General features: G+C 36.7%; 2 protein-coding genes across 2 annotated transcripts; one reads left to right on the top strand and one right to left on the bottom strand.

Annotated features, from left to right (window-relative positions):
- Window positions 1–3,941: 3,941 nt before the first annotated feature.
- On the bottom strand, window positions 3,942–8,136 carry LOC132140649 (E3 ubiquitin-protein ligase TRIM39-like). Its single transcript, XM_059549500.1, has 8 exons — window positions 7,743–8,136; window positions 6,990–7,077; window positions 6,299–6,852; window positions 6,060–6,155; window positions 5,437–5,670; window positions 5,211–5,349; window positions 5,063–5,089; window positions 3,942–4,932 (listed from the first exon to the last, which is right to left on the bottom strand). Exons 2-8 carry the CDS (start codon window positions 7,054–7,056, stop codon window positions 4,385–4,387), a joined length of 1,665 nt encoding a protein of 554 aa, XP_059405483.1. The 5' UTR covers window positions 7,057–7,077; window positions 7,743–8,136; the 3' UTR covers window positions 3,942–4,384.
- A 481-nt stretch (window positions 8,137–8,617) lies between these two features.
- LOC132140650 (myb-binding protein 1A-like protein) lies at window positions 8,618–26,506 on the top strand. The gene is made up of 27 exons (XM_059549501.1): window positions 8,618–8,975; window positions 9,943–10,038; window positions 10,126–10,209; window positions 10,304–10,378; window positions 10,536–10,643; window positions 14,735–14,925; window positions 15,190–15,357; window positions 16,171–16,288; window positions 16,501–16,790; window positions 17,516–17,626; window positions 17,710–17,835; window positions 17,960–18,166; window positions 18,280–18,388; window positions 18,929–19,016; window positions 19,136–19,296; window positions 19,795–19,929; window positions 20,018–20,143; window positions 20,272–20,445; window positions 21,108–21,265; window positions 22,916–23,050; window positions 23,185–23,263; window positions 23,346–23,477; window positions 24,579–24,647; window positions 24,800–24,913; window positions 25,079–25,177; window positions 25,265–25,389; window positions 26,034–26,506. The coding sequence occupies exons 1-27, from the start codon at window positions 8,781–8,783 to the stop codon at window positions 26,362–26,364; spliced, it is 3,804 nt and encodes a 1,267-aa protein (XP_059405484.1). The 5' UTR covers window positions 8,618–8,780; the 3' UTR covers window positions 26,365–26,506.
- The last annotated feature ends 211 nt before the right edge of the window (window positions 26,507–26,717 follow it).

The raw sequence follows: 26,717 nt of genomic DNA, 5'->3' as shown, positions 1-26,717 counted from the left end.
TTGTAGATGTAGAAATGGGTGTAGAAATGGGTTCCGCCATAAGACAAGAGTTCCGTGACTATTGCCAGATAATCATTGAGTTTTCGCCATCTATAGGGAAAAGCTGAGCAAACTATCTCCATGTAGCGGCCAAATGCAATTGTGAATTTGGAAAATGAAAGGGGGTGGGATGAATTGGGAGTATAATTTAAGGTTACTGAGAAATATCCGGAATCTATTTGTCGGTAGGAATCGGCAGGAGGGAGCAGAAAGAGGAGAGATCAACATCCACATCTGCGAGAATCTGCAGAACTTTTCCATGACATTCTAATTTACTGAGATGCACCTGTAGGTGCCATCCAAGTGGCAACTTCCCACTGGTTAAAAAAAGATTTTGGTCTATAAAGCTAATTTTGCCCTACATGACAACCGTGAGGGGGGTGAATTTTTTATTATAACTCATATTATATTAAGGCTTAAAGTTCTGCATAATTAAGGGTGTGGCCGCATGAGTGACAGGTGAATTCCCGTTGCTGACACTGCCGTCGAAGTAGGTGGGCGTGACTTCAGAAACCAGCTCCTACCCTTCAGAAATCTGGAGGTGACATCACGGACACTACGTCCATGTTTTTATACAGTCTATGATGCCATCCATAGACTGTATAAAAACAGGTGCCATCACACCACTTTCTTGTGTGATTTGAGGTAGCTAAGACACTTCAATGGCGTATTGCTTCCCTCCTTATTTCATCTGAAGAACTCTATCTCATATATTAAATCCTCAAATAAAGACCAGTGTGGAGTAAAAAACAACAAAAAAAACAATCTTTTTTGTTTCATATTCTTTATTTTCAAGAATTGATTTTAAAGATAAATATGAGACTCCAGATGCCAACAGATCAGAAAACACGAAGAATTTCACACTCCATTACATGCTCCACAGTTTCTAATTCACCACACAAACATCTACCTCCTGGATGCTTGCCAGCCCATACTTCAGTGCACAATGACCCATTCTTAATCTATTGATTACCACACTATCCCTCCTCTCTAATCTTGTGAATGATGTTGTGACGAGTGGGGCGGGGCAGAGAGCCGTGGGAACGGAGCGAGGCCAGTGGAGTGATTGGGAAATGAGCGAAACCTACTCCACTCACTGGTCTCGAGTCCCACGGAGGAGATCAGAAGGATATAAAAGAGGATTGACGATAGTGAAGGACGAAAGAGGACCAGGCCTGGACTTTTATTGGATTTATTTTAGGGCGAAGGAGTCTGCCGCCATGGACGCTTGAGGCGGTGGGCTGGAGTGAGTTGCCGGGGACAGACAAACTCACTGCCGGCCGCCCGCGATGTGGAGGGGCGGCTGCCTTCAGTGAGGGAGCGGAGGAGTTGGCGCTGTTCACCAGGAGGCCGGAGCCTGCTGCCGTCAGCCATGATTGGGGAGGAGCAGGGAACGGGGGACTCCTGCCGGCTGCCCTAAAGCGGAGGAGCCGACGCCGTCCACCGAGGGCCATCCAGTGCCACTGCCAGGCACCATGGAAGAGTTCATACAGCAGGTGGGGGGGGCTAAGAGGCAGTGTGTCTGGGAACCGGAACCATTTTTGTTCTCTCCTCTCTCCCCTCTCTTGTCTCTGTCGCTCCTCATCCTTCCATCTTTTTTTACCTCGACTCGTCTGTCTGTCCTTATCCCCAGGTTCCCGCAGCCACCGTGAGTGGGGGGGGGGGGGGGGTCGTGGGGGTTAGAGCACAGTCTCGTGGTTACCCCCCGGCCTGTGAGGGGCGATGGGGGTGTGTGACAAGTAGGGGGTGGCCGAGAGCCGTGGGAACGGAAGGGGCTTTATTTTGTGTTTTGTTTTGTTATTAAAGTTTTATTGGAGTGTCCGCCGGTTCTCGCCTCCTTCTTCCTGTGACTACAAAGGTTGTTTTATATTGTTACAGATAGGGATGCACCGGTTGACCGGCCATAAATCGGAACCGGCCAGTTTTTGCTTAAAATACACGATAGGCAATAGTTCGGTTATTGGTCTTTTATCAGCCGATTTTTTCGTAAGTGCGCCCGCGTGCACAGACTGCATTGTAATCATTCGCTATCATGTCATTTGTGTGGAAGTATTTTGAAATCTGTGCGCAGGTCACGGGCAGCGATTCAGCACTGGAAGTGCAGAGCTACACATCTGAGGCACAGATAGCAGGAAGCAGACTGCACAAAATAAGAGTACCTTTCCAGCGCTCACTGAGGCTGCGCGAGTGTACTGTTCCTGTGCCCTGCACATGCGGAGACAGTGCAGGGATGTTCAGCTCAACCTCTCACGTGTTGGATGAGAAACGAAACGGACTAAACCGTGACAAAGCTGAGTTTTTTTGTAAACTAGAACTTGCATACATGTTTGAAAAGCCAGAGGTAAACGTCAGTTCTGTATAGGATGATTATTTTTATTTTACCTTAAAATTATATCGACTGAATTTGATTTTAAATTCACCTGCTGTAGCACACTGAAAAAGTGTTTCATTCATCCAATTAAAAAAATTAATAATTATGTAATGATTCACATCTATATTTTTTAACTTGAGACAATAGTTATTTATTTTTCATTGGCTCAAGTAAAAAAATATAGATGTGAATCATTACCTTAATTTTTTTTTTTAATTGATAAAATAACATTTTAATGAAACACTTTGCATCTTTGTTTTATTTGCACCAACATTATTTGATTTTAACATTTTGGAATAATATTTATATAGCATACTTTTATTTAGTCTCACTGGTAAAGACCTTGTTTTAAATTTAAAACCAAATTTAAAATCTAAAATACTGAATGCTGATGCTTAATGTGTGTTGATTGTGGTGTTTGGACTGTAGAACTATGCAGTTATTGCCTTTAATTTCACATGGTTACAGTTAATCTTTTCATTTAAGGCCAGTTCTATGTAGTTTCAACCCAATTCAAAAACAAAAGCTAATTGCTGATGTTTTTACCATCTATGTTTGTATTACTGTGCAGTTACTGCCATTAATTTCAGATGGTTACGGTTATTGTTTTCAATAGCCAAAAGCCAGTTTGGCCTATTAAATACCAAATAAACATCTTGTTTATGCACACTTTCCTTCTTTCTTGTTTGTTGCTTAAAGATTTAAAAACAATCGGAAATCGGTATCGGAATCGGCCAGTTTGCTTGTAAAAAAAAATCGGTATCGGAATCAGCCATGAAAAATCATGATCGTGCATCCCTAGTTACAGATGTGTTCATTAATGTACGCTGAATTAAAAAATAATGTCTGCCTTTAGTTCCTTCTTCCAATCTTTCTGCCATATTTGCTTTATTTTTTGCTGTATAATACTCTTGCACTCAACTCTTCCATACATTACTTTCAAATCAACTTCACTCTTATGTGTAGCTTTATTGCCATCTCATCAGCCTCTTCGTTCCACTGAATCCCTACATGTGCTGGCTCCCACATAAACACACTATATTTGCCACTTTTATCACCCGATTTAGTGCAATCAGAATTTCAATGATTAAATCTGGTCTGGCGTCACTCTTCCTGCCCTTAATTGCCATTAGTGCTGCAGTGGAATCTGAACAGAAAACATTTCTCCCAGGTCTTTGTCCCTCCACCCACCCAAGGGCCCACAAAATTGCTACTAGTTCCGTAGTACCTTTACATCTCTGGTGCTTGACCCCTAAATACTATGTGTATGGGTTATATTAAATAAAAATGGATAACAATGTATTATTAATACACAAGAACAACTTTGTCTTAAATATATGAACCTGAGGTGATCTTTTCATTATTTATTTATATAAATTAGAATAAAAAGAATTATAAAGAATTACATTTTATAACAAAAGTTTCCAGTTCCACAGTTTTATTAGAATGTTGGTAAACAAACAGATCAGTAACCATTGAATTCCATAGCAGGGATGTAGAATCAACATAGTGTCACTTTGATCCAATGACATTGTTTCACCTTTAACTAACTAAATTTATTTTAGGAACATTTGCCTCTCTCCATCTTCTCTGATGTTCTCTGGCCACTCCAGTGGATTTCATTTATTTCATATGTGCAAGTCATTGAAGTGACATGACATAACTAAGCGAAGTTAAATTATACTTTAAAGTACCTGATTCATAAACTTAAATTTAAGAATCAATCGCAATTCTCTCTACATTTTAGTCTGGCAATAATACAAGCATAGACAAGAAGCAGTAATTAACAGAAATCTCCAGTAGAGCACGCCATTCCTCCTCAATGACTGCTGTTAGCATTAATTTACTTATGCTAATTATTTACATTTAAAATTTTTGCATACTTGATAACAATATATTCACATACTTTGCGTAGAAACACCAAAATATTTAAAGCATTATTTTCATCTAGTATTTAATTTTAGTATTGTACATTTATTTATAGTAATTGACAGGTGTGATGATCAGTGGGGCTGAGTTTTCACCTTCATTGTTTAATGTTGGGCCGAGAAATGGATAGAGTTTGTCAGTGAAAGACTGACCAGTGAAAGAGTAGATATGAGAGCTGGACTCCACATCATAAAAGGAGACCAGACCCTCCCCATAATCCACAAACACACCAACCCGCTGTGGCTTCACTCTCAGAGACAGAGAGACAGAGGGATCATCTAAGGCTTTATATTCATCATCATTCCTCAGAACCACAGTCCAGTATCCATCACTGGGACTCAGTGTGATCTCTCCCTTCCTGTTAATGGATTCTCTGGCCACTCCTAAATCCCATTCAGTAATTTCCTTCACCTGCACCTCAAAATAAAATCTCCCTGAAGAGAATCCCTCCTTTCCCAGGACACAGACACATGAATCAAATCTTTCTGGATGGTTTGGGACGTCCTGACTAACATCTCCAAATCTCACTTGTTGTCTATCATCAGACAAGATGAGTTCAGGATGAGCCGTATCAGGATCCAGAGTCACATCCACTGAGAAAACACAAATACACAATAAATCCTGTGATGATGTTGTTCTTAATATTAATAGTTATAATCAGATTGTAGTGCAGTAATGAGGTATACTGAATGTAATTGAGTGTAGTGTGACAGCTCACTGTACCTGCATACTGCTGCATCCTCTGCAGCTCTGTAGAGACACACAACAACAAAACATCAGAAGATCTCTGAGACTCATTCTTCATTACTGATATTAGAAGATTATAAAAGTATATGGCTGTATGGTGAACAGTATTCTGACATTGATCTACCAGTTTTAGTGAGTTTCTCATCTAGAGTGTACTGCAGTTGAGCCAGAGCTCTCCTCAGAGTCTCCAGACTCACATCAGTCTTCATGCTGATCTCAGGCCAGTTCCTGCTGTTTGTAGGGCTGCAGAGAGATGAGAACATCTACAGCAGGAGGGATGAGAAATCTTTTAGCGTGAGCAGTGAGTGTCATATACTGCATCATTATTGATCAGAGAGATGTTGACTGACCCGTAGAAGGTGGAGGGGATCTTCAGTGTGTGAGAGCTGCTCCAGTTCAGTGTTTCTCATCTTTAGCTCAGAGATCTCCAGCTCCAGCTCTTCTATGAGCTCTTTCTCCTGTTTCTCTGCTGCTTTCTGCTGCTCCTCCATCATCTCCAGCTGTTCAGTCTGACATCTCTCAATGGAGCGGATCAGATCAGTGAAGAACTCAACACGGGCTGCTTTCTCCATCTCCGTGTTTCTCTGCTCAATCAGTCAGTCAGCAAATGATTAGTGGTGTTTGATAATTCAGTTAATGTTATATTACTCATATTTCAGTGTAGCTTTTTTTTTATCACTCCACTTAATAACTTTTACCATTTACTTTGTAATTGCTCTGACCAAGAATTTGTCTGAAACAAAGCAGATTCGTAGTACAGATTCATTTCTGAATGAATCAGTGTTTTTGAACAAACTGGTTGAGCGAATGTATCAAAAGCATTGACTCACTAAAGAAGACAGTCACTTGTCACCGCGTATTGGTACAATAATGTAACCTGCAGAAAGAGTCATTGTAACTCTCTGTGAGGACCTGAACTCAATTATGTATAATAAATGTTAAAATAAGTTTAATTCGATTATTTTAAACTCACCTTTCTAAATTCTGCTGAGTGTCTGATGTCTTGAATCTTCTCAATTCTCTCTTGGATCATCTGCTGCATGTCTTTCTGTGTCTTCATCAGTTGAGTCTACAGACACGGAAACATTTACCATAACAGAGATTTACTGTCTTCTAAGAAAAAAATATGTTTTCATAATGAACTCTCTTTTTATTAGATATAATTGTCATTATATTTTGTAGTCTAAAAAGCAGTTTATTAGTAACTTCTACCTTCTTCTCTGCACTCTCCTCTTCTAGAGGAACAGTGTTGTGGTTCTTGTGATCTGACAGAGCACACATCATACACAAACATGTCTGATCATCTCTACAGAACAGCTCCAGAGGTCTCTCGTGTGTCTGACATATAGTGTCTTCTAAATTACTGACAGGATCAATTAGTTTGTGTTTCTTTAAACCTGCCACTCTCAAATGACGCTCCAGATGAGTTTCACAGTAAGAGCTCTGACACACCACACATGACTTTAGGGCTTTCAGCTTTCTTTCCTCACAGATGTCACACAAAACTTCAGCGTTTTTATTAGGCGTTTTCTTCTTATAGTGATCTATAACCTCTCTGAGTGTGGTGTTAATCTTGAGATCAGGTCTTTGGCTGAATGTTTCTTTACAGTAAGGACAGCTGCAGGTCTGGCTGTTGTCCCAGCACTTATTCAGACAGGTCTTGCAGAAGTTGTGTCCACATGGAGTGCTGACTGGATCAGTGAAGACATCCAGACATATATAGCACTGAAGCTCCTCAGTCAGTCGACCACGGGAGGATGACCTGACTAGAAAGAGAAATGATGAAGATAAATCACCTACACTACTAGGCTAATCTTGGACACAGTTATGTAGACCAATATAAATTGTGCCTATGCCTATTCATTACAAAATAATTAAAACAAATGTCTTTTTACTGACTTACATGGATCACTTAGACTTTCTCCCCTGGTTTCTCTTCTTTCTGGTGATGTTGGTGACGATTCTGCCATTGCTCTTCCCTTCTTCAAAGTCTTTACAAGATAAAAAAAAATGTACAGTATAAATTATGATCAATGAATTGATATTAATCAACCTGTTAAGCCTATTTGCTTCTTGTAATAATTTTTGGTCACTTGGGTTTAAACAATATATTGTTAAATACATTTTATATAATAAGTTTTTTTTTTTTTTTAGAATCATATCCATTTATGTTTGTAATCAATAGGTAGCCTAGCTATATTAATATTATTTCATCTTTTGTGGGGAAAGAAGTCAAGAAAATGAATCCCACAAACATGTACTTCCATGAAATAAACATTGATATAGATGATGTATAGCCAAGTATAATTTAATTTGCTAAGTATAATATCATGTATAATATTGTCTTTCGACATTTATATGTAGATTTTAGCCTCTAAGTGTAGTAGGTTTGTTCTCTGTCATGCAGATTCATGTACTTTCACTTTCCTTTGTTTATATCGTTTGACAAAATGACAGAAACGCCAAACATGATTATCAACCAAGAAATGACTACAGTTCTAACACCATTTCAGTCTAGTAGACAACCAAAGTAGCTGACATGCTTAAACCTGTTTTTCCCCACAATTTGTTCTATTTTGACATTAAAAAAAAATAAACCAGTACACCTCGATTAGGAACTGTTCAGGACAATCTGTCTTATATTTATACCACTTACCTGTAAATATATGATATATCCACGAGATATATAAACAATAAACACCCTAGTAAATGATAAAATAACCAGTAAAAGTCCATTTAATACGGGAGCCCAGCGTAATCTCTTGAAAGGAACTTCATAAAACGTGTTCAGTTCAGGGCTGCGTGCGTTCAGCTCCGACAAAAACTGCGGGGTGCAAAACGTTTTTTTTTTTACGGAAACGGTGGTGTGTTGAACACCCTGTTCTGATGACGCAAGAGAGTATGGCAGCTGATAAGGCAATTGTTTGTGTTCTTTTCGTAAAATTCTCGGAGACTGATATGATCGGTATAAATATGTGTTTAATGCTGCAAAACAGGCTCGATGTTACAGCCACTGCCCTGCAGTCTAGAATAAAAAATCCCAATCAAGTGAAGAGATTCTGTGGAAACTGTGGTTCCTAATTATTGTGATGTGTTGTGCTGTTATTGTATTGTTTACTTTTATATAATCAGAGGAGTATAGAAAACTTTATGAAAGTGACACTCCACAATACAATAGCAAAATATTGAAATATGTATAGTATTTTTTTGTTACACTAAATCTATATTAAGCACACCTTCCTAAGGAAAGGATATGGACCAGAAGACATTGCAATAGATATTTAGACAGACTTAAAGAAGTTCCAGATCTATACTTGTGCACTTATTATTTTAATTATTTTTTTCTTTATAGTAAATAAATGTGCAAACAACATCCTTGCTTTTGTGCATTTATTTTATTTACATTGTGTTAGCTGTCTCTTTAATAATAGCACATGTTGCTGCTGATTGGGCTGACATGTTTGACACACCCACCAAACAAGAGAAAACGTATCTCAAACCCCCTTGCTTGCATGCACACCGTTTCCAGGAAACATGTAGGTAAAACCAGAAACAGTAGCAAAACGGTGCACACCGGTTTGAGTTTGAACTTGCCCCAGTGTATCGTTTGAGACTTTTATTGTGAAATCACAGCGCGGAAGTTGCCCTGGAAGAAAACGTCCTCGTGGTTTCCCCACGTGTGCGCCACACTCTCATGGATGCGGTGATGCAGACAAACATGGGAGAGATCGAGGACAGCACCGTGAGACCCAAAGTCACCGATGCTAAAGGCATCCTCAAACAAAACCGACAGTTCCTAGATTACTTCTGGGACATCGCGAAGCCCGAGCGAGAAATCCGCCTCAAAGCGATCGAGGACTTGATTGAACACTTGAAGCAGAGCGAGAAGGTATGAGAGTCAGCTCTGGTCTGTTTATTACTGGCTTATTACTGTTGATTAATATTCTTGGCCGGAGTTGGTTCTTATAGTTATTATTGCTGTTTTATCACCCGATGTAATAAGCTGTCATTATCTGAAAAGTGCTCTATTCGGCATTAGTTATTAATTTACACACGTGGGATGAATGGAGCTGTTTCTGTACTTCTGTACTTTTCTGTCCATAGGATGAGAGGAAAAAAAAGTTCAAATTTAAAGTTTGAACAACTTAAAACCTGTTAACTGCCCCTCGGTGGGCCGCCTACGTTTACTTCACTATATTACAATAAAAAAAAATCCTAATCTTAACATGAAAAACTATACATCGTTGGAAAGGTCTAAGACTATTACTTTTTTGTAAAAAATTATGTAGGAAAAGTAATAGATTAATTTATGGCAAGAGTGCACCTCAAAAACCTACATCATAAGTAACAGGAGATAAGTCTTCTTTTTTGCCTTTTTCTATATCACACTTTAGAAATCGTAAGAAATTATATATCACTTGAAAACATAAAATCTCAAAATTCATCCTTTGAAACACATTTTAAATTCTAAAATTGCATTACCGTAAAAATGGTACATCAAAATCATGTTACAAAATGTTTTCAGTCATGAATTATAAAAATGTAGGCTTTCAAGTCTATGTCCTGTGAGTGACAGTTAACAGGGTAATTAATTATGTTTTGCTAACATATATATACAATAAATAGCTCAAATCTATCATGTATTTTTCCTATGAACTGTATCGAATTGTAGAAGTCACATTTTCAATTAATTTGCCTTTACCTAAGAGAAAGACCACCATAGCAACTGATTTCCAGTGCATGATGCTAATTGAAGAAGCAAGCATGAATGGTGTGACCTTGTTTGATAGTCAGTGGATTCAGATTCATGTCAGAAATGAATGTTTGCTTACTGTATGTTTGTGTTTTTCATTTAGCCGGATGAGTTGAAGTATTCACTGAAGAGGCTAGTGGACGGTCTTTCTCACACAAGAGATGATGCTCGGTCAGGATACAGTGTTGCGCTCGCTCAGGTATTTATAACCAGACAAGCTGTATCTTCACATCTTTCTGTAGCAGTTATTAGATATGTTTGATTAATATTTGTTTCTGTAATGAAGCTGCTGAGTGTATTTGAGGAGATCTCACTGAAATCCACACTAGACAGCATCAAAGAAAAGCACAACCTCCAGAGAGCCAAAAAGGTGAGGATTTCATTTTTAATAGGTTATTATCCTAATCATCATTTCATAATCAGACTCGTAGGTTTTTCATGTGATGCTTTAATTCTTTTGACAGAAATTAATCAGAAATGCAGCGTTTGGGAATTTCTTCGGGGTGCTCGCCCTGTCTCAGTCCACACGTCTGCAGAAGGTAAGAGAATCAGATTCCCAGTGTTGTGTTCTTGCTTTTATGCGGGCAAAAATAGCTGGAAATAGATTTTGGAAGCACTAATTATCCTGCATATTATTTGGGATTTAGATCAACTCTGATTTGTGCTGATGATCTTTCTCTGCATGTTGTTTGTCAGGAGCCGCAGGTCATGTTAGAGTGTGTGAAGCTCCTCCAGAGTCTGTCCCAGTACAGAGAACACCTGAGAGACCTGCCCAGAAAAACCATGGTCGACATCCTGTCAGAGGTGATTACTAATGTATTAATCCTGTTTTCATTTTGTTTTATAGACATTGAAAGAGACTAGAGGTCGACCGATATATCGGCCGGCCGATATCCGTGTTTAGTAGCGCCGATTTAAAGTCAGGCACGTCGGCGGACAGCCCCGTGTTATTGGTCCGGTGGAAAGTGCTGCTGCAGCAGCATGTGAAGCACCCCAAGCCAAAACTTTTGGAAGATTCAACAGCAGTCCTGGAAGATAAAGGTAGTCAGAGAATTTCACTCTGTAAATGGGGTGGAGAAGTTGACAGCTCTAACAAACACTGCAGCGTGACGTTACCAAAGTAAACTGTCTCTGACGTTACTCCGCCCCGCTCACAGACAGCACCGCGCTTGGAGAGACAGCTGTCTCGGAGCTGCCCAGAACGGTTAATCACATTTGTTCGGAAGCATGGTTTGATGCAGACAATAACCAGTTTTCCATCCAACTCATTTGTATTTAGGGATGTCAATATTCGATAATTTCCATGATCGATCGCTGTTTAAATTAATGATCAATTAATTACTTTAATGCTGCAAAATGCGTCTGCAGCGGTATTATTATTATGTGCAAAAGCCACTTGGAAAAAAAGCTTTCTCATCCGAATTAAAGGGGTTTTAGTCTGAATAAAATGCTAGTAGCAGGACTGTAAAATGAATAGATGTGATTATGATCATTTGATAAAATGAAGAGAGCGCGCCATACGTTGGAGATCATTTTACTTTGTTGACTGTTTCCCGTCAAGGAGACCGCTGCATGCGCCTCTTTTAATGCTTTCGTGGTGCTCGTTGTTGTATTTTAAAATGTTTTCAAATGACACACTATAGTAGTGGTGCAACGGATCATCATTGATCCGTGATCCGTTTGGATCAATATCTTCGGTTCGGCACACACCTGACCCGCGGATTGATTTATGAAAAAAAAAAGTTGCGCATGTTTAGTCCACACTCAGTGGTCATGGCGAGCGGAGGAACGGAGGAGCTTGAACGGCCGGTTCATTTTGTATTCCCTGTCAGATATAATGATGAGGACAGAGGTTAGAGTGAAAATATTGTGTCAGATCTGTATGAACAGGAGAAGAAAACAGTTGTGGATGAACTATCCCGAGCATCCTCTGTTGCGCTCACGACAGAAGGGTGGACGTCCAGGGGGACGGAGAGCTCTGTGATGATAACTCACAGCACACTGGAAGATGAGAAGTCGGGCTATTATGTTAAAAAGAAGATATTATGTGCACTTTAAGTTGATTTCATATATTTTAATTTAATATTTTAATGTTAATAAAAAAAGACAAAACGTATGTTTATTTGTCTTGGCCTTTTTTTTTTTTTTTTGCTGATCCGAAAAATGATCCGATCCATACGAGGACGAGCGAGCGCGGGTTTGGCTAGATGTATTTGGAGGTTATTGCTCACGTCTCGTTCTGCACATATCCAAATGTTTCCACATTCGCAATGTATCTAAATGTTAAACTATAATATTTTTTATTTATTTAATGTAAACTAGACTATAAAGATCCTCTGGTATACTACGGTCTATTTAAACTGACCAGTGTAACCTTTTAAATGTTTGGTTGACTATACTTTATTTTAATAATGAACAGACTGCGATGTAAGTTTGAAATTAGAATGCACTTTAGATGTTCTGTGTCATTTATACCAAACACAAATGTTGCTGGTTGCTAGTGTGTTTGCAGCACTACTGTTATTTATTTTTTATATATTTATTTTTTTTATATTTTTCAGATTTTTATTTTTAAAATTGTATTTATTTAAATGTATATTTAAGTTTACATTTATGTTCCAACAAACTTGAAAAATTCTACTTGATAAATGCTCTAAAACTTTTATGTAAATATATAATATATATATATATATATATATATATATATATATATATATATATATATATATATATATATATATATATATTACCTGTTTTATATATTTAATACTTGGTCAGTTTATTGATTTTGTTGGGTTAACTTTGGATACATTTTTTTATTTTAATACCATGCAGTGCACAAAATTAAGATTCGAGAGATGGTTCAAGTCAGTGCTCAATAAATGATGATAAGTTTAGAAATGTTGTGCATCCACTTATTATTAGTGTGACATTTTTGCATGCAAATGAAGGGGAAAACGTCAAGATATCGGCCCTAACAAATCGGCAGCACATATCGGCCATCGGCTGACCCTGACCTCTAAACATCGGCATCGGCATCGGCTATAGAAAAACCCATATCGGTCGATCTCTAAAAGAGACGTCTGAAGAGCTGCTCGAATAGCATTACAAATACTATGTATAAAAATAACATGTGTATATAGCCCCTTTTCACACTGCACGTTGGACCCGGAAAATTGCTGGTTCGCCTTCTGTGTGAACGCAAACACGTCCCGGGATTGATCGGGGTGTGCCCAGCGTTTTCGACTCGTACCTTACACGTCACATCCTGATGTCACGTGTCTTTACGGGTTGTGTGTGAACGCACGCACATGTTCCGGGTAATCACTGGCAGTGTGAAAGGGGCAAAATCTAGCGACCCGGGAACACTTGTGGGGACACATTTCTTTTCTGGAATCGCAGTGTGAAAGGGGCTTATGAGTGCTGCTAAACGATTAATCACGATTGATCGCACCCAAAATAAAATTCCAAATGAAATTCTTAGCTATACATATTACTAATCAAAAATTAAGTTTTGATATAGTAACAGTAAGAAGTTGACATAATATCTTCATGGAACATGATCTTTACTCAATATCCTAAAGATTATTTTGGCATAAAAGAAAAACCAATAATTTTGACTAATACAATGTTTTTTGGCTACAGGAGCACTGAGCAGCATATAGCGCCCTCTGGCGGCTGTAGACGTGAATGTTTTCTCTTTGTTCATGTCAAATCAATTTTGATAAATAAGTCGCACCTGACTGTAAGTCGCAGGACCAGCCAAACTATGAAAAAAGTGCGACTTATAGTCCTGAAAATACGGTAATTAATTATGTTTATATAAATACACACAAATGCATGTATATGTTTAAGAAATGTTATATTTGTATTAGTGCTGTCAAATGATTAATCGCGATTAATCGCATCCAAAATATAAGTTTTTTTTTTACAAAATATTTTTGTGTGTACTGTTTATATTTATGGATATATACATACACATGCATGCAGGTAATATTTAAGAAAAATATGCTTTTTAGATATAAAAAATATTTAATATAAATATGTACATGCATACATAATAAATATACACAGTACACACACCTACATTATGTAAATACAAACTTTGTTTTGGATGCAATTAATCATTTGATAGCACTAATTTGTATATTAAATAGATTTATGTGTAATATAAATTATATAAATATATACATGTAAATATTTTCAAAATATATACTGTATGAGTATGTATTTAATGCATAATAATAATAATAAAATAAATATACACCGTACACACACAATGTAAACAAAAACTTTTATTTTGAACGCGATTAATCATTTGATAACACTAGTATATAGTAATGGAGTTGTAATAATAACTACTATTATATTATATTTATTATATTACATGAATGAATGTACACTACCAGTAAAAAGTCTGGAATAATTAAAATATTTTAATGTTTTTAGTCTTATGCTCAACATTTATTTGACCTTAATTGAGGTAAAAAAAGTAATATTGTGAAATATTATTACAATTTAAAATAGCTGTTTTCTATTTGAATGTATTTAGTGTCACATGATCCTTCATATATTATTCTGTTTTCTTTTCAATTAATTTTTTTTATGAATGGATCATCTTATTGGAAATGTTGAACATTTTCCCAGGATCCTTTGAATGGGTAGTCTATTGTTGTTTCCATAAAATATATCAACACTGTATAATAATACGATTGTATAACATGATATAAGAAAGAAAAGAAGAAATGTTTCTTGATAAGCGAAACAGCATATAAGCATGGTTTCTGAAGGATCATGTGACATGGACTAATGGAGTGTAGGATTCAGATGAACTCTACTTTGTGTTGATCTCTCGTTTCTATCATGTTTAATTTGCACTGTGTTTTGTTGTATAGACGCCGAAGGAGGTGTTTGAAGAGTTGCTCCTGAGCGCCCTGCAGTCAGACCTGACCTCTGCCCTCAACACTCCCGAGCAGCTCGAGCTCCTCCTGGTGGCCATGCAGAAGTTCCCCTCTGTGCTCAAACCCAAAAAACTCAAGAAACTGTTAGGAGCCACAGCAGTCATTACTAAAGAGAACATGCCAAAGTGAGTGTGTCCGACTCCCTTGTCTGCTTTCTTACTCTGCATCTTTTGTCTTTGTTTCCAGACATTCTTATATATGCTAAAATAATTGTTTAATTTTAAAATTGTATCTATTTCAGATTTTTTAAGTTACTTATTTTGTCAAATTTATTGTCAATTTTAAATTGATTTATAAATTATACATGTAAATATAAACTTTGTAAATAAAATGAAAAAATTATTTTGTGTGCTTCATTGTTTTATTAACTCTTTGATGTGTACTCCCAGACTGGTGGAGGTTTTAAAGACGGCCGCTCGCTCTGTGAAGAAGGACAACATTCTGCCCCCAGTCGCGTTTGACTTGTTACAGGTCTCTCTGCGGGAGGACAGCTTCGAGATGTTCTGGAATGAAGCCATTATCAAAGGCATGATGTCAGAGATGCCTGGGCCCACACAGTGAGTTTAACATGTAGCCAAACCTTAAAGGGATACTCCACCACTTCATCTTTGGAACACAATTTAAGATATTTTGGATGAAAACCTGGAGGCTTGAGACTGTCCCATTGGCTGCCAAGTAACTTGCACTGTTGAGAAAAGAAAAGTCGTTATTTTTGTTTTATTTGCATACAAAAAGTATTGTCATCGCTTTATAATATTACGGTTGAACCACAGATGGAATATTCTGATGATCTTTTCATACCTTTCTGGACCTTGGCAGTGTATATTACTTGGCAGTCTATGGCACAGTCACAGGCCTCCCAGTTTTCATCCAAAATCTCTTAAATTGTGTTCCGAAGATGAACAATGCTTTTAGGGGTTTGGAACGACAGGGGGTAAGTGATTAATGACTAAATTGTCATTTTGGGGTGGAGTAACCCTTTAACCTGCCTATTTATCCATCTAGTATTCAGCCAGATATAGGTACCTGGTTAGTACTTCACTGCATTTGATTATTTTTTATTCGTTAATTAGTTTTACTTTAATTTTATTTTTTTCAAATATATATTACATTATTAAAATGTATTTTATTTAATACATTTTTTAAGTCTAAGTTTTTTATATGTATTTTATAATAGAAAACATATTTTGTTAAAATGTTAAAAGGACATTATTCAATTTTTATTTAATTTGATTTAATTGCATTTTTATTTTATTTTTTGTCTTGAGAAAAAAATGTAAGTTCAAATGGAATCATGTGAACAAGAATAGTTTCAATAGCAGTTGGACTATGATGACCAAAACACATGCTTTTTTTGTGTTTGTGATCAGTTATTTAGGTTTCCGGTTGTTGGGAGCATCTCTGCCGCTGCTGTCCGTCCCTCAGCTTGAGTTTGTGCTGTCCGGTGATGTGATGAGATACTACGGTCAACACATGCTGTCCGCACAGGTCTGTCTTTATGTGATGTGTGTTTCTCGTTTAATTTACACCATTTAATTCTGCAGGAAATTACAGCTCACTAGAATTAAAAGTAGTGAGGTAAATTACATTGGTGTTGCACACTGTTTAACATTTAAACATGTGCATATAGTACTAGTATTGCATTCTGAATGTAGCCTGTGCCATAATATTGTATGTTTATTGTGCATGTCTTCCGTCAGCTGGCATACCGATTCAAGTTCGCTCCAGAAATGGAGAAGTACGTGAGTGAGTTCATGCAGGGCTGCGCAGACGCTGACAAACAGCTCGCCGTGGCGCTCAGCTTCACTCAGCTCACTAACCAGGGCTACCCCGTGGTCCCGTCCTCCTGGAAGGTTCTGGAGCACATGGATCTGTGTGCGCTGCAGAAGTACGTGGAGTGGCTGATGGAGGCCTTCTGCAAGCCCCAGCTGGAGAAATGCCTGGACTTCAGCACTCGCAGACAGAAAGGAAACCAGGAGACTGAAGTAGAGTGAGTTCACACTGGATTTTACAAGATTTTACTGTTTGAAAATCATTCATCAGAATAGAGGTTTTAAAAAAAGTGTTCAACTTTTCGCTTGAGTAAAGCCATATGATGGTAAAGTAATTATGAAAACATCATGGCTGTATAAATGTATATTAGTATTATTGTATAAATACTTATTATATACAGTACACTAATAAAGGTAATCATAAGATTTATATATTTACTTATCAGTTAATAATTAACTATATTAGTAGTAGCATTCAAAATAATTATAAGAATTAAAATATATACATATACTGTTAATACTATTATTTTATAATATACTATTATTTTATATATAAAACTTATATATATGTGTGTGTGTGTGTGTCTGTGTATATATATATATATATATATATATATACACACTATAAATACAATAATAATATTTCTATATTCATTTATACATGAATAATTATCAGACATAGTTGTAGTAGCAATAATATATAAATTAATGTTGTAAAGAATATTTTTTTCATATCAAACCAATGTAGATCAATACAATAAATACAAAAATAACAGAATTTATATAAAATATATTTTTTAAATAAATAGTAAGCTTTCATTCAATTATATGACAAGATTAACAAGATTGTTTAGTAATTAATAATTTATACAAATGACAAATGTGCAGGCGTTTTCCATCTCATGGCAATATCATATTTATTCTGATTTATTTCTTGCTGTAGGAGTGACAGCTGTGTTGTCAGGTTTCGTAAATGGATCGTTCCACGTCTCTCTTTCATCGTGGAAAACCATCAGATTAAGAAAGAGGAGGGACTTGTCATGAAAATGGCTAGGTAACTCATCTTTAGATCTCACTGATGCTCTCTACGTGACTCTGTCTGTGGCACTCCAGTGATGCTTTATCTTTCTTCTGTAGGTTTATTTTCTTCCACGCTTTCTTTGATGTGAAGAAACCCACTCCAGAAATCCCTGAGACGGTGCAGGCTCTCTCAGTGCCCATCGATCAACAGACACGAGCCACTATCTCTTCAGCCTTCTACGGGTCAGTTCAATTTATCAGTCACATTTTGAAAATTAAATCTGTCATAAAGGATTTTATTTTATTTGAAGTTATTCAATGAAAAGTCATTAATAGTTAAATGAAGAATATGCTTGATCTCCTCCAGTCTTCTGCAGGGCCTGAACTCGATGGCTGCGCTTGGAGATTCTCCTGAGGCGGAGAGGCTGAACTCCAGGAGGATTCTGGGAGTGAAAGCTGATGGAAGCATGTGGATCTACTGCGTGGTCCAGTACGCCACCACGCTGCTCAACCAGAGCAAACACGTCCAGAGCGTTCAGACCCTGAGTCCAGAGCAGAGGCAGGGCTGGGACAGGTGACAAACACTACTGTTTTCCACATTATGACCTTTTAAATGTAAATAAGAAAGGTGAGGTTAGGACTGCACGCAAATGCTCTTTTTAGTGATTTAGTGCTGTGTGTGTTCAGTATGCTGGAATCAGTGGAGGCCTTGAGGAAAAAAGCAAAGAAGTCTTCTTCACCTGAACACACGGCATTTCAGCACCTCTTCCTCCTCGTTGGGATTCAGATGTTCAAGGTTTGATTGTTTGTGATTTTATTTTTTTTCAAAAAGCAGAAATAATCAAATGAATTACCAGATCTTCGTAACTATTATCAGTTAAGCGTTCCTGAAGCTCTTAGAGTAGAGCAGATGCTAGAAACACCAGGGTTATCATGGGTTGGATTCATAGGGAATGCATGAACCAATAAAATGTGTACTTTGATTGCAATGCAAGTTGCTTTGGATAAAAGCATGATCTACCAAATGCATGAGGATAAACTACTTGTTAATATTATAAATAATTATTAATTTATTTTAAAATCATATAAATTGGTGAGGTCCAGCTTGAAGTATTTGAATTATTTTATTTGTTCATCATGGGTAGGACTTCTTTTTAATGCCTGTTCATTTTGCTGTTTGAGAATGGTTGTTGGGGAAAAAAAAGTACAAGAAAAACTAATGTGCTTAACATTCCTATTCCACATAAAATGTGATTGAAATAATTTCAGAAAGTGCTGAAGACTTTTATTTTGTGAGCTTAACATAAATGTTCAAGTTATTCTTTCCTCGCTTCAGGCTCCAGATGAAAGTTTGGAGCTGTTGAATGATCTGAGGACCTGCGTGGAGAAAGCGCAGGCTAAGAAATCTAAAAAGAAGAAAGCGAGTAAGTTGGAGCAGTTCAGTGCAGTTAAATGGAATGAATGTTTTTTTTTTTTAATTTGTAGTGTGTAATTCCTGCTAGATGATGCACTGATGGGGTGTGTGTGTGTGTTTGTGTTCCAGATGGCGACAGCTGTGAGGAGCCGCACTGGGTGGAGGTGGTTGTTGAGATCCTGCTGTCGCTCCTGTCTCAGCCCAGTCGTCTGGTTCGCAGTGTGTGTAAAGCTGTGTTTAGCCGGATCTGTCCTCACCTCACCCAAGAGGCGCTCAGCTCCATCCTGAACGTAAGAGACTGCTGACTAATTAACAGTGCTATTTAAGTATTATTTACATACTATTATAATAATATTTTGAATTGGCTTATACTTACATTTTTAGTTTTTAGTTTTGTTTTAGTGAATGTGTATTTTAATACATTTCTGTTAAGCATTAATTTATATTTATTTGTATTAGTTCTTTAACTTAAACTTCGTTCATGCTTATATATATATATATGCTAATATATCGATTCCGTGATGTGACATTTTTCAGAGCCAAACTGAATATTCTAGAGGAAATAATGTAGAGCGAGGGTTTTATTTGATCAGGATTTGACTAGATAGTGGATGTCAGGCTGAGATATTATTTATTAAATCTGCTTTTTTTTTTAGTCCACACAGGTGTGATTAAATCAGAGAAAGTAGCTACATGATGTGAACTTTATTCATTTGATTATTTGTGTAGTATAAGACTCCAACAATATATTAAGAAGGTAACCAGGATCTGTTTCGATTGATTTTTAGGTTCTAGACCCCTACAAGGATGAGGATGAAAGCGGCGTGATGGTGACTGATGAGAAAGAGAAAAAGAGAAAACATAAAGAGGAGGACAAGCAAGATGATGAAGAGGAGGATGATGAGGAGGAGGTAAGACTGACCGTCATATTTATACCAGCAAACTGAATAATTTTGCCTATAAATCTGTAAATTTCTAATATTTCCCTTCTATCTTTTTTAATTTGACCAGGATGAAGAGGGTTCTGATTCCTCCTCCTCCTCTGATGATGAGGATGAAGCCATGGAGGAAAGAAAAGAGGTGGATCAGAACTTCCGTTTGGATTTGATGAAGGTTCTGCAGGGTCAGAATGCTCTGGTATGAACGAAGAAATGAATTTTCGCTACATAAACAAGTGTAACCTAGAATGTGCAGGATCATTTGAGACTTACTTCCAGAAAACTCTGATAACACAAAGTAGCTGATGTTCTGTTGTTCTTGTTTAGGCCACTGAAGAGGATGGCAGTGATGAAGAGGAACTGGATGATGCGGCCATGATGAAGCTGGACGGAAGCCTGGCTTCTCTCTTTCTGGAGCAGAAGAAAAAGATCCAGGCCAAAAAAGACGAGAAGGACAGACTCCGCAAAGAAAAGGTCCTCGTTCGGGACTTCAAGATTAAAGTATGGGACTGTTTCTCATTTATTTTTATCTAATATTATCTGTAAGTTTTGAAGAGATGTATGTTTTAAGTTAGTTGTAGTTGTTCACATAGAACAAATTATTTGATAACATAAAACTATATTTATTTCGTTGTAAAGTATCAAATGAAGTAGAACTTCCAGTGTGTGTGTTTGTGTGTGTATATGTATTTAATATTTTTATATTTGAACATTAATATAAGTGATGGTGCTATACAAATTAGGCAGGTTACTCTTCTAGGAAACTAGTTATTTTTAGACTATTTTATTATATATTATTATACTATTTTAAAATCTTGTTGGTATATATTTTAATTATTCCTTCTAAATACATGGAGTGCTTTTTGACCATTTGCACAGTACTACAGACTGCAAACTACAGCCATATTACAGTCACACGGATGACTTTGTTGCAATTCATCTTGCAAAGTTTTGTTGAGTGTTTTTTGAGCAGTATATTTGTTAAAAATTGTCCAACATTTACATAATCTGTAAACATGTCAGATTGCGGATAGGTGAATCTGAAACCTGCCTTAGTATTCAGGGCTTCCTAAAAACTGATTAGTGACTAATGGATTTTGGAAATAAACAGGCAGGTTTTGCTCTCAGAGGCTGATTTGAGTCATTTGGTGTGTTGTTGTCAGGTACTGGACATGGTGGAGATGTTCTTGAGCAAACAGGGGAGCAGTGCTCTTGTTCTTGGGATGGTGGAACCGCTGCTCGGTGTGATCGAGAACGGGATGAGCTCCGAAACCAGCCAACAGGAGCAGGACTTCCTGCGCAAGGCTGCAGACATCTTCAGGTGAGCAGGGCTATTTTAGTGTTATTTGTATAATTTTAAAGTATGCATTGAGATTTCTAATTAGCTTGTATATCATTTAATATTTTAGTATAGCTCATCAGTTTCATTTTTAATAATTTAATACTACATTTTTTTTTGTCTTTATCCGTTTTATTTTTTATAAAATACACTATTTAAATATCTATTTAAATATCTGACGATTCAAGGCTAAACAGATCGCAATTCAGTTAGGGATAGTTGATATGAATGTACAGTACAGACCAAAAGTTTGGACACACCTCATTCAAAGAGTTTTCTTTATTTTCATAACTATGAAAATTGTAGAGTCACACTGAAGGCATCAAAACTATGAATTAACACATGTGGAATTATATATGGAATTATATACATAACAAAAAAGTGTGAAACAACTGAAAATATGTCATATTGTAGGTTCTTCAAAGTAGCCACCTTTTGCTTTGATTACTGCTTTGCACACTCTTGGCATTCTCTTGATGAGCTTCAAGAGGTAGTCACCTGAAATGGTCTTCCAACAGTCTTGAAGGAGTTCCCCGAGAGATGCTTAGCACTTGTTCACCCTTTTGCCTTCTGTCTGCGGTCCAGCTCACTCCTAAACCATCTGGATTGGGTTCAGGTCCGGTGACTGTGGAGGCCAGGTCATCTGGCGCAGAACCCCATCACTCTCCTTCTTGTTCAAATAGCCCTTGATGCCTTCAGTGTGACTCTACAATTTTCATAGTCATGAAAATAAAGAAAAATCTTTGAATGAGAAGGTGTGTCTTTAGGAACTTTAGAAAAGTTTAGATGGTTTAAAAAAAAAAAAAAAAAGTTTTTAAGTATGATTTTTTTTCCCTTGCCTCCATATAAAGCATTTCAATTTCAAGTGCTGCTCTGCTTTGTTTACAGCAGAAACCAAGGAAACACTTTAATCGCCACCTGCTGGCAGAGAGTGAATCTGCATCTCATTCAGCTCATCTGCTATTTCTGTTTCATGCAGATATTTTTTATGTATAGTTTCACAAAACTGAAGTCAAGCCATTCTGTTTTTGCTTCAGATTTCGAAATATGATCTTATTTAGATTAAAAACTGCTTATGTTGCATTTGTGCAGCATCTTTGTTTGGATAATCAATAAAATGCAGGGGTTTCCTCTCACTTTAAATGGAAAGAGCACAGACAAAGCCTTATTTTGTTTGTATGAAGAGATTTATTTTATTGTGTTACTTATTTGATTTGGGGTTTGTTTTAAAATTTCAATTAAGTTTTGTTATTTATATTTCAATTTTGTAATTTAGCAGACGCTTTTATCCAAAGTCACATACAAATGAGGACAATAGAAGCAATCAAAATCAACAAAAGAGCAATAGTATGCTAGTGCTGTTATTTTAGTGTTATATTTCAATTGCACAAAGAAATGTGCTGAATTTGTCCAAGCAATAATAAAAGGACACATTTAATTTATAATTTGTCTTAAATCTCATTTTGTTATGAAACCGTGAATCAAATTGTGAGTTGAATGAATCAATACATCCCTACTTAATATAACAAACGCTGCAGCTGAGATTCAGCTCACAGAAAGCATGCTGCAAATTTGAGCTATTGTTTATCGCATTTAATTCTCATAGTTTGTCGCTCGGTCTCTGATTGGCAGGAATCGACTCTGTCGTGCGAAGTATTACTGCAGGGAAACCGAAGGACGAGAGGCGGAGCTTCATGAAATGCTTGAGCGTCTGATTAGTCGAGCCCAGAAACTGACAGACTCATCTGTGTCTCTGTACTACTTCAGGTGAGGATTTAATGATGCTTATTAATCCTGTGTTGCAAGAATAAAAGACAAACTATATAATTATATTATAATTAATAATTAATTATAATTTTGGTGTGTTTGTTTCTTTAAATCACATTATTATTGTTTTGTAGTGCTGCTCTCTATGTGCTGAAAGTGTTGAGAGGCGTTGTGAGTGAACAGGACTCGGCAAACGCATCAACACCGGCAGAGGTAAACTACCATCTTTAATAGACACACTGTTGTTAATCTCTAAGCACTGAGGTCAATAAAGTAACTTGTCTGTTGATCACAGCTAAGGCTTATGGGTAAAGTGGATGTTGAGAGGGTCACGACTTGCTTCAGAAATGCGTTGACATCTTTCTTGACGAAGAGGAAAAGCCCTCTCACTGGAGCCATGTTCATCGACCTCTTCAGCAGATTCCCTGTGAGTCAAAACAACTTCAGTATTGAATAATATCAGTACTATATTGAATTGGGGGGGGGGGGTCTAATTTATCTAATTTTTCTGATGGCAATTGCAATCTAAAGTACTTTAAGTTATACAGGTTTGTTGTGCTTGTCTGTAGGGCTGAACTCCGCACTGCTGAGTTCTGAATATATCGTGGTTTCTTAACAGACCTTGCTGGTAAACCCCCAAAGAGAGAATTGCAAAAAGTCGATAGTTACGAGTCGTGATGTAGTGATTATGCATCTGAGCAGTATTTTTAACTGAAAGTTTAAAATTACTGAACTTATAAACATTAGATGTAGTGACAATTAATAAAATTTCAGTTTTAGAAAAAAAAATTTTTTTTACAAAGTTGTTGGATGCCTTCATTTCTGGCAAACAGGCAGAAAGAGTTAAAAAGGAAGAAGTGGAAACAGGCTGAGTGCTAATCTAAATCTGGGTATCGTCCACTTAACCTAAATACTAAATAGAACAGGTCCTAAAACTGACCCCTGAGGTACACGTACACATAAAGGCCCAGTCTGAGATCTATTAGTACCCAGGTAAACAAACTGAGAACGAGTATTAAGATGACTACAAAATAATAATGATAATTAAATTATTATTATTTCATAATATTTTTACAAATTGATATTACTGTTGTAATAATACAGTTTTAATGTTAAAATGAATTGTATTTAATAACACTAATATTTAATAATTACAATACTAATATTTATTAGGTAATGTCCTTATTTTGTTTTTCATAATGCACGTAATAAGCAACCCAGACTCACTTAAATAAATCACAGCTTTTAGGATTGGGTAATTACACTATGCCATTTTGCCATATTAATTTTGTTTAGATTATCGTTCAACTCTGTATGAAGGTAGATGGCTCAATGGCCAACATCACTATTATTATTGGGAATTATATTAGTACTGGGAAAGGTATTGGTAACATTAATTAAACATCAAATAAATGTCCTGACATGCACTGAAAAACACTGAAGTTTTCTTGAAAATGTAAAAATGTTGTCTCTATCTCATGGAATCATTTAATGTGCCGTAACTGATGGGTTTGTGTTGTGTTTGAAGGTGTTGTGTGTGAACCTGTTGGACACGGCTGTGGAGAACATCACTGCCGGAGTGAGGGAACATCAGCAGGTAAATGAAGCTGATCCATCTGTGTTCTTGTTCTAGTGTACTGGAGCAGCTCATGAATATTTGGATGTATAATCAGTTACTGTATACTTGAATTATAATGCACTGTGTGTGTGTGTTTTTTTTTTTTTTTTTTTTTTGTCCGGTTGTTTCAGGGTCAGGCATGTCTCATGGTGCTCAGGTCCCTGCAGTCTAAAGACGTGAAGAACCTGATGTCTGATGCCCAGGAAACTGAGCTGCATCAGAAAGTTGTGGACCAACTCGCCAAGGTAGACTTTTCTTAATTTAATGATCAGCGCTGTTGAAACATCAGTAGCTTTTTTTAAATATTAGTAATTTTCTTATAATGTAAAATTAGTTATTTAAACTAATTATATATAGACTGTGTGTGTGTGTAATACATGATATCTATACTAAAATGTATCCCCTTCCAGAGTTTTGAAGATGTACAGTGTAAGAATAAAATGGTTCGTGAGAAGATAGTCAAGGCGCTAGAGCTCTGTCAGCATCTTGTCAGATCCATTCACAATCAGGTAATGAATCAATGTTTTATTAAACCTTCTGCTTCTGTATTCTCAAGTATGAGTATTAAAAAAAACATGTTGTTTGTTTCTAAGCAGAAGATGTCGGTTAATCTGGAGCCCCTTCAGAAAGTTCTCAAGTCCATGAACGCAGAAGGAAGCCTGCAGAAACCAGGACAGCTGGAGGACACATACTGGAGCGTCATGAAGTTATTTTGCATCCTGTGAGTCCCATTATTTAAATCTGTTTTTGTTGTCATTTTATATGTGTATGCTTAACTACAATTCAGAAATTTGAGGAAAAGTTAATTCAATTTTAATATATTTTTATATGTAGTTTATTAGCATCATTACTCCAGTCTTCAGTATCACATGATCCTTCAGAAATCATTCTATGCTGATTTGCTGCTCAAGAAACATTGCTGAGAAATTTGTGCTGCTTAATATTTTTGTAGAACATGTGATTTACTGTATTTTTTCAGGATTCTTTGATAAATACAAAGTTCAACAAAACGGCAAAATCTGTTGTAACATTGCAATAATATTTAGTAATATTTAAGATTTAATCAATTTAGTGCATCCTTGCTGAATAAACATTAATTTCCTAAATTTTTCCAACAGTAGCTTATATTAGATATGTTTTATTTGGTTGCTAATGAATAATCATCTTTTGGCTCGTGTCCATTGTTGCAAATAAAAATAGACAAAAGTAAAATACATTAAGTATCTTTAAAGCATAAAGTATTACATAAAAGTATTTTTTATTACATAATGAAATATTTTTCTTTTCAAGCATTAAACAATTTCCAGCCAATTGAACTGATATTGAACATGTCTTTAATGTCTCTCTTTCTTTGCTTTATTTTAGAAAGCCAAAGATTGAAAAGGTGAAGAAAGTTGTTGAGGCAGAGCAGACAGAAGAAACAACAAAGAAGAAGAAGAAGAAAGGGTTCCTTCCTGAGACGAAGAAACGCAAGAACCGTAAGAAGCCCACCGTCCTGGAGGGAAAAGAGACCGCAGCCTCCACAGAAGGAGCATCAGGAGGAGAGAAGAAGAACAAGAAGAAAAACAAGAGGAAACCGCAGGGAGGCGAAGGAGAAGAGAGACAAAATCAGCCGGCCACAAAGAAAGCCAAAACACAGCCGCAACAAAACAAGAAGAAAAAGAAAGGAGGACAGCAGGATGCTGATGGGAAATAATTGGACAATTTGATGTAACTCTGTGTTAAGAGAGAAACTGTTATTGTTTCAGAGATCTGTATTATTTGCCTGTTTGTGATTACTTGCATGATACAATTTTTGTACAAGCAATAGATGAAATACTAAAAAGCGTTTTATTCTTTCTGTGGTTTCAGTGTTTTTACTGTGCAAAGTAAAGTTTGCAGCAGTCATTGATCTATATAATGACTTATCGCACCTTATAATCTCTATAAGAGATCAGCGAGTGGATCACACTAAAACAAATCAATGTTTCCAGGAAATCAGAGTAAAATTAGACCAGCAGGACCAAAATCATTGATCCTTGAACCTAAATCAAAGATGGGTTGAGTATC

The sequence above is a fragment of the Carassius carassius genome, chromosome 5 (genome assembly GCF_963082965.1).
Source record: "Carassius carassius chromosome 5, fCarCar2.1, whole genome shotgun sequence".
NCBI lineage: Eukaryota > Metazoa > Chordata > Actinopteri > Cypriniformes > Cyprinidae > Carassius > Carassius carassius.
This window is presented reverse-complemented; position numbering and strand designations above follow the sequence as displayed.